The following is a 15,354-nucleotide window of genomic DNA, read 5'->3' as shown; positions in this document are numbered from 1 at the left end:
GTAAAAGGCGATGCCAACCAGCTCCTCGCGCCTGTGCCTCGAACAAGAACAGTGACAGTTCAAACTAAAGCTCCATCCGACAAACACACACAAATATAGTGAACCGATCCGTGCCCTTGTGCGATTGTGCGATAACTGAAGGTCATTGTGCTCTGTGCTCACGGGACATTTAGGGCATCTCCAGACTTCATCTGATTGATGCAAACCCTGGTGCACTTAATGCTAAGTGTGCTTCATTTGTGGAGATATAAACACTATTAAACCAGATTCAAACAAGTGCACATCTGGTTCATTTGAAAGCAGAGGTCTCAGTGAAGTGCACTTTCAGCCCCATGGCTCTCCTGGAGCACACCTGAGCACATAGAGAGAAGAATAAAGGTTTACATAGGAAATAAAAGCACAAATATATGCGTGCACTAAACAGGAGCACGTGAGGGAAATTAGACTCGCGAGACGAACGGACAATTCTGAAAACTGAAAAATGCAGTTACGTGGTGCTAAGCATATCAAATAAACTACCTACTAATTTGAATTTAATATATTTCCAGAGTTCTTCTTTGTATTCAGTCAAAGTCACTGCTCTAAACTTCAGAGTTCATTAAATATTTACATTTCTTCTCATTTCTATCCAACTCCCTGACACACTGCTCCATTCAGGACGCACTACCTCAAGTGACAAGTGGTACTGCTCCCTCAGAAGAACCAGGCCATGAGCTCGGATGTGGATTCTCTTCTGAAGTGCACCGAGTCCAGACCAATAAGTGTGAACACGCCGTTATTGCTTGTCGGTACTTTGAGTATGGACGCATTGCAATTTTAAATGTATGTTATGTTTTTATCTCTCTTAAATGTCTCTTGTTGAGTGTAAATGTCTGCTGCAATTCTCTCTTTGGCATAGGTCATCATTGAAAAAGAGGTTTGGATCTCTATTGTTGTTTTTACTTGGTTAAATAAAGGCTAATAAAATAGAATAAAAAAAATAATATGAAAGTATGCTGTGATTATTTTAAATAGTCGATTAGGCGAACAACTTTTTTTTAATTACTTAACTAGTCAAATTTGACTATAAAGCTTTATGTTTATGCCACAAATCAGCCTAAAATGTGCAGGAGAACTAAGGCTTATGTCCTAAAAAGAGAAAATATCAGCAAACATATCTCTAATAAAAAGTACCATTACTTACCGGTAACAAAAACAGGTATCATTCAAGTATCACTTAAACACATTTGAAAAGTACTCAGCCCTAAGCCTGAGGGAAAAAAGTACTGACACAAAGCCGTTATTGCTATAGACAATAACAAATGTTAACAATGGCTTGAACCTGAACCATAGTTTGTCTAAAGCAGTTCTTCTGCATTGTCTCCACTCAGTGGGACTGAATAACATCAGCTGCCCAGGAACTACAGGTGGAAATGAGCACTGGAGCTACAACCTGGTACAAAGCATCTCTCCTGAAGGTAAAGCTTATTGTGCACTGTCCTTGTCTCAAATAAATAAACTTAACAAGCAAAGTTAGATTTTCAAATATTTAGCTATATATGTTTTATATCTGGAACATAAAAAAGTACATTATTACCTAAAAAAAAATAAAAAGAAAACTCAATAAAAGGAGGCATAAGAAGCACCTTTGATTTGATCCACTGCCGTAAAGTGTGACAGCAACAATTATCATCTCCATGCATCAAGCCTCAGCAGAATGGATTTATCTTATCTGACGATCGGGACATTGCTTTTCTACAAATCTCTTATTGGCTTAGTGGGTAAGCTTATTAAGGGTGACCCACTAGGCTGACAGAGCAAGACATTACATTTTCACTGCTGATTAAAACGCACATAAGCCTGCCCCATCATGACTACATCAGAGCTCCAGTCTCAGTGTTTACAGCAGTATGAGCAGTATTTTTAGCTTGTTCTCATTATATGCATCTGTAAGCTTTCCTCTCATGAGAAACACATGTCCTCTATCTATTTCCCACAACTCGTCAAGCAAAGGCATCGTCTCCACAAGCTGCACACTCACAGGTTTAAAGCCAACTCTACTGTCAATAGTATGATATTTATATCGTACTGTATATTGATATACTATAGCTGTGTCAACTATACAATATCATGAGTCAACCTGAGAGGAGCTGACAGAGCAGACAGTGAGGCAGATGGAGCCGCAGACACACTGCAGGAGGTGGGACTGACATGTGGGGGTTCAAAGGGGGCAGGTCGAGCTGAAGTCTGCTGCACTGTGCCTGCCTCGTCTCCATAGACGCGCCGTGATAGTCTCCTTATTCCCACCATAGTGCCCCAGTGCCAGGAGCAGATGGCTCTGACAGTGATTCTTATGTCCACTGAGCTACTGTGCCACAGCTCCATCCATGCGGAAGACCACCACCACCACCAATGCGATCACCACCACCACCATCACCACCACCACCACCACCACCACCACGTTGGGCACGTTGCTTTGGCATTTTATGTTTTGGAACTTAAATGAATGAATTTGCTGAAAAGCATCCATAGGCCAGGCATGCTAATGTAAGCACTCCGGGTATGGTTTTTATGGGGATAAAATGTTATATGATTAAAGGAATAATAGAGGATTTTTCGCCGATTTGAGAACTCAAGCGACTGTTAGTCCCTTTTTAAAAAGTGTGCATGTGCACACTCACCCCCGTGCGGAAAATCCTACACTATTCCTTTGGTAAAAACTTATATTTTTTGTATCTTGGACAAAACCGTTGCAGAAAAGAGCCATATTCTGTCTACAGAAATCAGGAGCCATGCTTATTGTATCTCTGAATGAGACTCTCAGAATTGGCTCAATTGTTGTGTCAAGTGTCAATTCACCACAAACTTCACCGAAGCAAAGCATTGGAGTTAACAGGAGTTCTCACACTATCACATGAGCACCATTCTCGCTCTGCCCTGTAAAGAGCCAGGTCAAGAGCACTTGGAAATATTTCTCTACTTCCCCCCAGATCTTTTATACTTCAGGTCACTGGGTCTTTGCTAAAATGTTGACTGAGAAAAACACAGTCTATATTCATGAACAAGCCTCAATTTTTGGGTCTTGGCTCATTTTCACTGAAATAAATGTGAAGAAAAAGTGCTGTAAACAGTCTCTCCTGCATCAGAAACAGTTTGAAAGTACACTTCTAGACAGGGTACTGCCATTGAAAGAGTGAACTGGAGACAGCTTCTGAGTATGTTATGAACTTGGATTAGATTTAGTCAAAATAAAGGAAAAAAGGAAATAATTAGGGCTGTAGTCGATGCAGAAAAAAGTCTTGGTCTTGGTCGACTAAAGCCCAGCCTTATGAATCCATTAATCCAATAAAAGGGGTGTGGCACTAGCAAAGCTCTCAATAATAGGACCAAAAATCTGCCCTAAACCCGCTCACATGACCACAAGCTCACAGGAGTTCATAAACAATGTATATAGAAAAGTGCTAGTAAACTAAATATGTACAAGTAAAAAGTCTGAATAAACTCTCCAAAATCCTTCCTTATAATCCCAGTAAAATAATTTGTTGAGCAATACAAATCTTGAGTAAGACACTGATTGATCAACTAAATGTCTAAAAACCTAATAAAACATTTGTCCAGAAATAACAATAGCCATCAGTGATTTGATTTAAACTTTAAATCAAATCACTAAAGCATCAAAAACATTGTGCCAGATTGTTGTAAATAATTTACAAAGAGTAAAAACAGCACAATCAACCCAATCTTTATCTTTCATCTGTTGAACGGTCAATATAGTAATCATGAAAGCTCTATTGTTTAGTTATAGTTATTAAATTATTAATTATTAGGTTATGTGAATTAGTTGTTACTCAGCAAATTAAACAATATTACCATATTATAGCAAAGAACAATTACTCTGCCCAACCCTCGGCAATAACGGTATTAGAATAAAATAGGAACATGTGTGAAATAATGATCCATATTAAATCATATTAAATTGTAAGGAAAAGAAACAATTACTCATCAATAAAACAATGACTGTAAAGGACATTACTCTTTGCCATACAGCTACAGAAGACACATTTTACACTTGTCATCAAACTGACATCCTTACTTATAGCAGTTATAAAAAAAAATTTAAAAATCACTCGTCAGTCACAATAGTCAAATCCTCTGTATCTACCTGCGTTGTAACACCGAAATTTCCCCATGTGTGGACAATAAAGGCATATCTTATCTTATCTTAATTATTCAACAAGTATTATTCAATTAAGATTTAAAACAGGGCACGTTCCTTTGTATCGCAGTAAAGTGTGTGAGCGTGCAGGACTTACCGTCGAGCGCTTCTTGTTGATGTGCTTCTTCTTCCTCTTGCTTGGCTTCTGGGCGAGTCGCGGGTTGTTCTCCTGGTCGGATGGCACGTGTTGGTGGTTGGTCGGGCTGGAGTTGAACCTCAGACCGTCGGGGACTCTGCCCGGCTTCTTCTTGTGGAGCGGTCCGCCTTTGTTTCCTCCAACGCACTCCTCCAACGTCATGTTCTTCTGTGCAGACAAGAGCCACTGATTATACACCATCCATAAGGAAAAATGTAAAGACTGACACCACATGACACCGCTCTGACTGTGAGGGTGGTCACCTTCTACTCACCGCTCTGACTGTGAGGGTGGTCACCTTCTACTCACCGCTCTGACTGTGAGGGTGGTCACCTTCTACTCACCGCTCTGACTGTGAGGGTGGTCACCTTCTACTCACCGCTCTGACTGTGAGGGTGGTCACCTTCTACTCACCGCTCTGACTGTGAGGGTGGTCACCTTCTACTCACCGCTCTGACTGTGAGGGTGGTCACCTTCTACTCACCGCTCTGACTGTGAGGGTGGTCACCTTCTACTCACCGCTCTGACTGTGAGGGTGGTCACCTTCTACTCACCACTCTGACTGTGAGGGTGGTCACCTTCTACTCACCGCTCTGACTGTGAGGGTGGTCACCTTCTACTCACCGCTCTGACTGTGAGGGTGGTCACCTTCTACTCACCGCTCTGACTGTGAGGGTGGTCACCTTCTACTCACCGCTCTGACTGTGAGGGTGGTCACCTTCTACTCACCGCTCTGACTGTGAGGGTGGTCACCTTCTACTCACAACAAACACGCACAATTCTCTAAGTTTGACAAATTAAAAACTGAGGAAAAATACAACAAGTACAAATACAAACAAAACAGATTAAATTACAGCTTAATTTATGTTAAAGCCAAAGCACAGAAATGACTCTAGATGTGAGTCTTGAGAGAGATCCAGTTCCACTTCTGACAATTGTCTCTCCCACTCTTCAATCCCTTAATACTGTACATATGTTCTGCAAAAAAAATAAACCCTATGGACCAAAAATAAATCCACTTGTTGCTCAAACTTTTACTTTTGTCAAGGATGCTATAAACTTAGCCTGTTTTCAGAATAGTTTTATAGGCGACGAACACAACGAAACAATCCAATATGACGAGTCAGGCTTCAGATATGAAACACAAAGCAGCGCAGCCATTCTCCCTCAAACGTATGGGACTAATCAGTCTGGAGATTTGAAAGAGCGACCTGCTTTTCTCTACTGTCAGCCAGAGAGTTGTGCTGCTAATACCTCAAGGGAGACATTTAGCCCGAGAGGAGGCCGTGACACATCAATGTGGCGGCTGATTTAGAGGATTTGTGACTGGCTGCAGACATCGGATTTGTGAGTGACTGGAACAGCTGTTCTAATGGCATGTCAATGTTCAGCCTGTTCCCCGTTTGACTGTAGTGACTTACACTGTCATGGTAATAATGTAGCTTTGGCTCTAGGGGGGGCATTATTGACAAAAATGTATACTTTTTAGTACCCCGATAGCAATAGTCAAACAATATTAGAAACGTAATAAAACATGTCTTTAGCATAGTAGTTGAGGTTAGAATATCAGACAAATGTGAAATGTCTGTAAAATGAATCACAAAAAGGCAGAACTATCACACATTTTCTTATTGGAAAATGTACAGCATTTTTTTTACAACAGTTGAAAGTCCGACAGCTCAAACTGACAATATTTTTTGCCGTTATCGTGCTGCTAAAAAACATGTACCATCTGCTTTGTGCAATGACAATCACGCTGTGTGTACTGCCCGGTGGTGGAGTGGTTAAGGCACAGCACACATATGCCAGTCTCCACGAACAAAGTTCAAGTCCTGACCCCGAAAATGTACTGCATGTCCTCCCCTCTTTCTCTCCCCCCATTTCACACTATCCTCTCCTGTCTAAGAAAGCCTACGGGCCACAAAATATGAAGAAGAAAAAAAAAAAAGAAAGGAAAGAAAAGAAAATAACAGTAAGAACTCAAATTTTTACAGTATTATAAGCATAAGGGGGACACTTCATGTGCCTAGAATGACTCCACCGCCCGCTCCACACCCGCTTAAGGGAAAAGATAGTAATAGAAATGTGTGCCCGTGAGAGCCCACCCTGGAGCAGCCCCTCAGTCTGCCTGTGGTGCTCCGTCTGTCAGAGGGAGAAGCCTGATGGGGGTGCTCCGGGCGCTCCCTCTCTAAAACCCTGCTAAAGGCCTCAAATCTCTCACTGAAAAACACCGGCACGTTTCAAGTAATCGTGTTTGTCTTTTTCCGCCACACTCGTCCGACGTAAATGAATATAAATAATGCAACGTGGCATCCTCGTCGACACAAAGAATGAGTGGCAAATATTGTTATTGGCAGAGAGAGGTTCTATTGTGCCGGCTTTCAGAGATGGGATAACTGATGGACAGATACAGATGCTCTTAAAATAACTTCGTGGAAGTGATAATATCTTTACAATTCCACTTTATTAGCAAAAGCTGTCAGACATTTTACAATGATTTCAAATGTTATAATTCTCCTGTATAAAAATATTCCACCTAAAGTAATGATGAACGGCTTAAAGCAATATGTGTCCTAAATGAACTTAGTGCACCTTTAAGCACCATGACAACCATGACAACTATGTAACTTTTCTGGTGAAGGGATATCTCCATGGGGATGGTATTACTTTGCTTGGAACTTGAAAAACATACATTCTTACTGTTGGTCACCTCTCCACAGATCTGACCTGTAACTTGGCTTGATGTGGTCCCCTGCTCGTCTCCATGAGGATAGTAATGTTTAGTGCCATACTGTGTAACATCCCGGACCAAGCTATAAAATCTCCATGGAGACAGGCAGTTTGAGTTTACATTTCACACACATTTTAGATGCTATAAAGGCTTGATATTAAAAAACGGTGTTCAATATAATATAATACTTTAACTTTCCCGTGATGTTCTAGCTGTACCTGCTCAAATGTCTAGTTTTGTTTATCAATTAGTATGTGGCTATAGTTTTTGTTTTTTACTGACAACCGTACATATAAATGCTTCAAAATCAAAGCGTTTTTTGTGCAATAAATGTAAACTACTTTGCATTTTGTTAACGCATCTTAATAAATGTCTCCTTTTATTCTAGACCTAGTCCTTGCCGCAGAAATAACCACCAGTATTCATCAAATGTGTCTTTTTAAAATGTGTAACTTCAAACTAATAATAAATAACACACCAATCTCTGTGATTTGAAGAGACATTAGATTCGAATGTTGCACAGTTCTTTTGACAGACGACACTGCCCAGAAATAAGGACGACGCGTGTGTAAAATCTCTTTATGGAACACTTTGTTGTCCAATATGCCTCTTGTGCTTCGGGGAGTCCTTGACCTTTTCACTGGAAATGAAAGAGCCATATGTTTTGAGAGTGTGGTGTGTAACAGCGATAGTTCCTCTGTGTTGTCGTGCTGATGTAGCAGTACACCACTTCGGATGGCTCATGTTTCCGTGCTGCAGCGTAGTACTCGCTGTGAATATGTTTCTCATTCACCACCTGCGAGCGATTATGTCTTCTGAATTCTCTCATACTTTTACTTCATTGTATTGTGGAATGTCGACCACTATACTTGACATAACACTTAATACAGCTTCATGTAACACATTGTTTTTATCTTGCAAAGAGAAAAGATGGAAACAACGTCATATCGAATTGCTTCCCTAAAAGAAAGCACTTAATATGCATTTACGGTGTATGTATTTTAAGTTTTAGTTGCCAGCAGTCCAGTAACTTAATGAAAAACAAACATTGTGCCTGAGCCGAGAGACGCAGCTTTTAAGGCAATGAAATAAACATGAGCAGCAGATCGCGCCTGTCAGCCAGTGTTTTTCATGTTAATTACTGTGTAAACACAAGAGGCAGAGTGGCCTTTTAATGGGAGAGATGTAAACTAGATATGCTCTCTGTAGTTGAATTAAGGTGAATCAAACTGTGTGGTTAAAATACAATTAATGCAAAAGGACAAATACCTGGCGAAATGAGGTTTTTCCACGGTTTATACGTACTGCATTTAAACTTGAAGATTAAACGTATTCAAAATAGCAGCTTTGCATAGAGACGGATGCAGAGGCAACAGTGAGCCAGCGTGTGTTGACATTTCTTTTATATTTCTTCTTTTTTGGGCCCAAAGGCTTCATGAGACAGAACAATTTAACGTGAAATATGGATGAGAGAAGGGAGGACATGCAGCAAGTGCGGGATTCAAACTCACGACGCTGCGGCCAGAACATGGAGTTTGGCATATGTGCTGCCACCGTAACCACTGGGCCACCAGGGTGCACTTATGGACATTTCCAGCCACCATCAGCAGAAGAGCTGGCTGCGTTATGTGGAAGTATCACTACACTTTATCAAATCAAGATTGTTTTGTGCGGCGGTCTGAAGGTTTGCTTAAGCTGAACAAACACTAGAGGAAAAATACCTTTCGATGAATGAATGTGAGTGTTTTTCAGTCCACATTCAGAACACAGAGCAGTTGAAAGTACTGTATTTGGAGGTGCTAGCTTAACTGCTTTTCTTTCTGCGCTGCAGTTTGCTTAAAGGTTTTACACAAAGGAGCCCCACTGAACAGGCTCTCTGGTGGAGGAATGGTTTTTGGATTAACCCAGCAGGCGAACACAGTGGGCTTCCAGCCTCCACTATGAAACAGGAACTCTTGTGACTCTGTCTCCAGGCGCTCCCTTCAATCACAGCTGTTATTAAACATTTGTGTAGAAAAGAGCAGTTGAACTCTGGAGAACTGCTTGTCTTTTTAAATAAGTCTACAGGCAATGACCCAAGACTGAGCAGTGACTGCCACCACAACACGCTCCAGACCAATGATGTGATGCTGCTTTTGGGACGCTCCGCTTCAGACAGAAGGGGCAGGTTGCTTAGCAACTGGTTCAGAAAAAGATCATTAAACTGTGAGGATGCTCGTTCAACCTTTTATCATGTAGCTGAGAACTTGTTGCTCCACTAGTCCCATTTCTCCTGAATGATGAATCGACAACTAAAGACCAACGTCTGGTGAATTATATTTTTTCCAAAGATGAATGTTTTGAGATAGGAAGTTGTTTGATTAATATACTTCAGTATTTCAAATGGATAATGGTAAAATATTACGGAGTGTCTACAGAGCCGTGGCGAAACTGCCATGTTATTTTGTGCCGCAGCTCCCGAAACTGCTGCGCTATTTGACCGCGCCGTTTTAGACCGCGCCGGGTTAAGGTTAAGGTTAGGATTAGGGTTAGGGTTAGGGTGAGCCATGAGGCTATGGCAGTGCCGCGGTTCCTGAAACTGCTGGGCCATTTGACCGCGCCGCGGCTCTGCAGCCACGGTCAAAATATTAAGATAGTTACATATGGAAATATTTAAATTTTTTGGAATGCAAAGCAATCAGAACTCAAATGCTTCTAAATGTAAATTGACACAGGCAGTTAGTGAAATTATTTATGAGGGCATCTGCAAACATGCAGCTCCTTGCCAAGTATTTGTCCAATGCTCTGGAGTATGAAGAGGAGTTCATTGGCCACTGATTGTTTTGGCTTGGCCTTCTGTTCCAAGTCACAAAGTTGTGAACAACAGCCTGAAATCTACTGAGAGATTAACAACTCAAACACTGACAACTCTGTGGACACAACACATTTACACTCACAATGAGAGTCATGCAGTTTCTTTGGACGGAGGGAAAGGAAGTAAGGAAACTATACATTGTGCTGTCACAACTCCAGGAGGTGCCGTGGTTCTAGGCTGGGCAATAATCGACAGTTCAAGATCGAGTCAAGTGAAATTGTCAACGATATTACAATTTTACAAGACTTATAAACAACAGTTTCAATATAACCATAGACAATATATCTAAAGTATGACCTTATATTACAGAACCTCACACTGTCCAGCTCTGCCTGGTCTTGTGTTCGCAGTCACTTTGTGGAGCTGTCAGTCTGTGGCACATGTGAAGGGCCCTGCAGCACATCTCTGTGTGTGGTCCCCAGGGAGACGGGGCCAGTGACAGCACAAGGACAGCACAGCACCCTGACCTCCTCCGTCTGACAAGATCTCCTCAAGTTATCAGCTCTAGCACTCGATCTGTCATGATACTAATATTTATAAACATTCAGTGGATTAAAAAGTCGGTTTTGTTTTGGCTAAGGTACAATGATGGAGTCCAATGGAAAACTTCTGTCTCCCTAACCATCTTATAATTATTTGATATAGAGTTGTAAGTGTAATTTATACCCAGACCCATGGTGACCCTGCATGGAGCTAGCTATGGACCTCTGAAATACTACAGACCTTTTACATCAGTGCTACAAACCTTTTACACCAACCAAACAACCAAACAACCAACCAAACAACCAAACAACCAAACAACCAAACAACCAACCAACCAAACAACCAAACAACCAAACAACCAACCAACCAACCAACCCAACAACCAAACAACCAAATCAACCAAACAACCAACCAACCAACCCAACAACCAAACAACCAACCAACCCAACAACCAAACAACCAAACAACCAAATCAACCAAACAACCAACCAACCCAACAACCAACCAAACAACCAACCAACCAAACAACCAAACAACCAACCAAACAACCAAACAACCAACCAACCAACCAACCAACCAAACAACCAACCAAACAACCAAACAACCAAACAACCAAACAACCAAACAACCAACCAACCAAACAACCAAACAACCAAACAACCAACCAACCAACCAACCAACCCAACAACCAAACAACCAAACAACCAAATCAACCAAACAACCAACCAACCAACAAACCAAAAAACCAAACAAACAACCAACCAACCAACCAAACAAACAAACAACCAAACAACCAACCAAACAAAACAAAAGACCTTCCAGACCTTCAAATTGATAGTGAGGCTTAAAGAGAGTGTTAAATTTAAATTCATTTCACATTTGTCTGATGATTAAAGTTCAAGTAATATGTTTAAACATATGTTTTTTTTAAACTTGGTCTGACTACTGTTATGGCAATACTAAAAAAAAAAAAAAAAAAGTCAATATAGCCTCAATGTAGCCCACCCTTAGTGTAATACAATTATAATAGTTGCCATTTTAACATGTAGTAAGTGTAGTAACATGAAGATCATTCACGTCAGAAAAAAAAAAACAAATATTTTTCGTAGTAATATCTGCTGCTAAGGTTTTGACAGTCCTGCCAGTTTTCAGGATGATGTTTTTAGTGCGCTGGTGCAGCCGACAGATGATGCAGACTCGCAGCACAGTCACAGTCAGAGTATACGGCTGTGTGGAGATCAAAGTGACACAAGGCAGCAGCAGCACACTGGATCTTCACAAGCCATTTCAAAGACGCTCAAGTGCTTTATGAAACAGACAAATCATTATCCTTGTATGTATGAGACAACAAGAAATGTACATCTACTGTCAGCCCTCTGCTAAGCTCTGCAGTTAACAGAAGCTACAAAGGGTTTTCTATCAGTACAGATAGAACATGCAAATATGTTCACTGTTCACAGCTGGAATTTGCACTTTGTGCATCCGTTTATGCTCGAGAGAGAGAACTGACATGCTGTGTCCCCAGAACTAATGATGCATTTAGGTGGTCTGCTTCTGCAGTTAAGACACTCACAGGAGACTGCCCAAGTAATAATCATTCAACCTTTTGTAAAAAAAAAAAAAAGAAGAAGAAAAAAAAAAACACACAAAAAACCATACCAACTGTCATAACAGTATGAATAATATGTGAATGTAATAACAAGGATGCAACAATACAGTTTTCTCACAATTTGACACAGGTCACAATTTTGATACAATGTTGATAAGTTTCAGGCCTTCCAAATTGAAATCGCTGATTTTTTTTGTATCGAAGTCTGGTCACTGGCTTCATCAACCGGAGTTCAAATTGCTGTGATTGGGGATTGTCTGATAATTAGAGACGTGCATGAAAACTACAAGGAAAACAGGAAACTGTTAATCTGAGGTGAGAGAAGTTTCAGTTTATCTTAAATGATAGATGACCAATGAAATAATTTGTTTAATATAATAACAATGAATCATTTCTTTAATATAATAAAAATAAACTAAACTGATTGCACGGTTCAGAGTTTGGCTCGAGGAATGACTGAGGAAGTGGTGACCAGACTCACTCTTCATAAAGAATTGAAGATATGTGTATTCTGGATTTTTTTTTTTAATTACCGTAAATGAGATATATTCGTGTTGAAAAAAGAAACATTTTGTTGTACTTCATGATTTTGTTGTAAAAGTAATTATTACATAAATGCAATAACTTCTCCATTTTCCAGTTGACAGAATTACATTTTCTTTTGTTGTGGAACCTACCTGGACAACTGAAATACTACACAAACATCTTTATGTAAAAAGTAAAAAATAAAACAAAATCTTTATAACAGATAAATGCAAATAAGTAAAACATGCATTAAACTGTCAGGTAATTGCTTCTTTAACATGACACACTATACATACATTCCATAAACAGCTAAATGGACAAACACATTTTACTCTATTAACGATGCCACAGCTGTCGCTACGGTAACTAACTTAACCCGACCATTATACAGTAAGTTTATAGATCAAATGAAAATGCTTTTCCATCCGTGTGTTTACAGCTTCCTGTTTTCTTTGCAAAGAGAAAACACAGTGATGGATTTAAATGAAGTTGGCTGCCGAAACACATGAAATAGAAAATGGCCTCTTAGCTCCCCCAGACTGGTGCATCAACAGCTGCGCCGATGAAAGTTGCTTAGCTGACAGAGGGAGAAATCAATCTGGGGAGGGTGCCGCTCAACAATGCATCACTGATTGACAAAGCCAGCAGGAACACATAAGAAATTAATTGCCAAATGACTGAAAAGAACCGTGTACCTCAGAGTCATTCTCATATGTAATCATTTCCCCTCCGCCCTCCCTGATACTGATCGATGTGGCGGGGGTGGATTAACCAGCAGAACTACGCCTCAGCTATGGCCGAGCAGACATTAGCAGCCAGAGAAAGTATGACTGTAGACATAAGGGAGGAGGGAGGAGAAAGGACCATACTTCCACTGTCCACTGGATATGCTTCATTACCTGTGTTTGTCTTGGAACTGAATGCAATTTACATCCAGCCAGGCCTGTAAAATCACTTGAGCCCCGGTGCGAAGGGTTGAGCAGGCGGAGTCGACAGAAACACACAGGAGAGGAGGACGTTTTAATGGGAAGTGGTTCACATGCAGCTCTCAGAGGGATGGAGCTAACAGGCACAAGCAGCACACTCACCCTTAGCAAAGGGTCTGCATGTTTACGCTCCTGCATAATGCACCGACTAACAGGTAAATGCCAAATAAACAGGAGTGCATAAGGTCAATTTTCAAATGTATAAATACTAAACGAAAGGCAGATAAAGTAAAGACTTCATCAACCTTTTTCATTTTTTATCATGTTGGTGTAATCCTTCATCCATCACGATCCATCGCAGAATAGGTTTAGCTCGTCATCCTGATGAAGTAATTTTCAATCTGAGGAGCTGGTCTGAGAAGCTCGACATCACACAGCCTGAGCTGACTAAGCCCTGCCCCCAGGGAGGAGTTTCCCCTGAAACTGCCCTGCCTTTGTTTTGCATCTACTCAGCTCTACTCAACTCGACTCACGTCACCTCTACTTCTGTCACGCGTTTAAAATGTATTTTTATCTGTTTAGTTCCATTAGGTCAGTGCATATAAAGCAATATGGCAGCAGCAACATAAACATGCCGGAGCTGGCACAATAGCTACATGTCATCCATTGTCCTAAGGCAAGGAAATACATTACACATTCAATTAGACAACAACAGACACAGTACTTAACATTATAAGACATTACACATTAAACCTAATAGACAGACACATATAGTATGACAACACATTAGACAATGCAAATAAAACAGACCATTTAGAGTAAAACAACGATCAGCTGAAAGAGCCCAAGCAAAAAGAGCCTCACTTTACATAACACTACTTACTGGCTTAAAGATTTTCTGCCACTATGAAAATGTTTTTTACTAGTTTTGAAAGCAGAAGTAATAGTAACAAATATAAAAAAAACAATACACAACAAGAAATAGTTCAAAATCAATGGGATGATGAATGGATAAAAATATTACTTTTTGTCACTGACACAGGTCTTTTTACGCAACTCAAACAGAATCAGAATTGTGCAGTGTGAGAGAGCCACTGCTGTTAAATGCATTATTTATGCTTTCATGCTCTTTGTGGCTCCATGTCCAAGATGAATGAAGAGGAGGATGAAACGCTGTGTTGTGACTGCCGGGTGAAGGGCTCACAGATGAAAAATCTAGGCAGGTGATGTTTTTTTCTTCACAGAGCCAAGTGCAACAAAGCGCGCTAAAACACTAAAAAGAGAGCTCGCCTCCTGCTCCTCCTCCTCCCTCCGTGCCACGCAATCTCCTATTTGAAGGTGACACACAGCCAGAGAGGGATGTAGTGTTTGCAGCCATTAAAACGTCCCCGTGAGGCGCCGAGCTGTTTGTGTCTTTAAGGAAGTTGCGGCGCTGGGGGTGAGAAATGCGCTGAGCAGTTTTCATCAGAACAGGATGACCCCATGTCAGAGCCCACTGGAACACAGCTGCTACGGAGACGACATGAAAGAGACTGCAGCGCGCCGCCGTCAAACAAAGACTCAGGAAACGTGTGTTCCAACAGGTCGACCGAAGCAACAAGTCAACTGTAATTATATTGAAAAGACTGCATAACCTAATAATTGAAAAAATATATATTTGTTTTGCTAGATGTATTTTGCACTGGCAGAGAAGGTGTTTTGGGGGGATTTTTTAAAGGTCACAATCCACAGTTATTGATTGATTGATTCTGTTTTATGAATGAAGAATGAGAACATATCCCAATGGAGGACAACAAAATCTAATGTTTGGAAATAATTCTGTTTCATAACACCATGCACATTATTCATACACTGTGGATGTCAAGTAGCTCACATTACCATTTGTGGCTAGGTGT

General features: G+C 40.7%; 1 protein-coding gene across 10 annotated transcripts in view; it reads right to left on the bottom strand.

The window, feature by feature from the left end:
- Window positions 1-15,354, bottom strand: part of auts2a (activator of transcription and developmental regulator AUTS2 a) — a 201,424-nt gene that overhangs the window by 163,959 nt on the left and 22,111 nt on the right. For 8 of the 10 annotated variants that reach the window (XM_072446700.1, XM_072446701.1, XM_072446696.1 and 5 more), the window contains exon 3: window positions 4,293-4,499. In XM_072446700.1, the coding sequence (XP_072302801.1) occupies window positions 4,293-4,499 (207 nt within the window). The remainder of the gene's footprint in view (window positions 1-4,292; window positions 4,500-15,354) is intronic. The other 2 variants (XM_072446698.1, XM_072446693.1) reach the window with 1 other exon arrangement.

Source organism: Eucyclogobius newberryi, unplaced genomic scaffold (genome assembly GCF_026437365.1).
Source record: "Eucyclogobius newberryi isolate DKJ021-1_F unplaced genomic scaffold, fEucNew1.0.hap1 SCAF_15, whole genome shotgun sequence".
Taxonomy (NCBI): Eukaryota; Metazoa; Chordata; class Actinopteri; order Gobiiformes; family Gobiidae; genus Eucyclogobius; species Eucyclogobius newberryi.
Note: the sequence above shows the minus strand (reverse complement) of the source record. Positions and strands in the feature narration are given on the sequence as shown.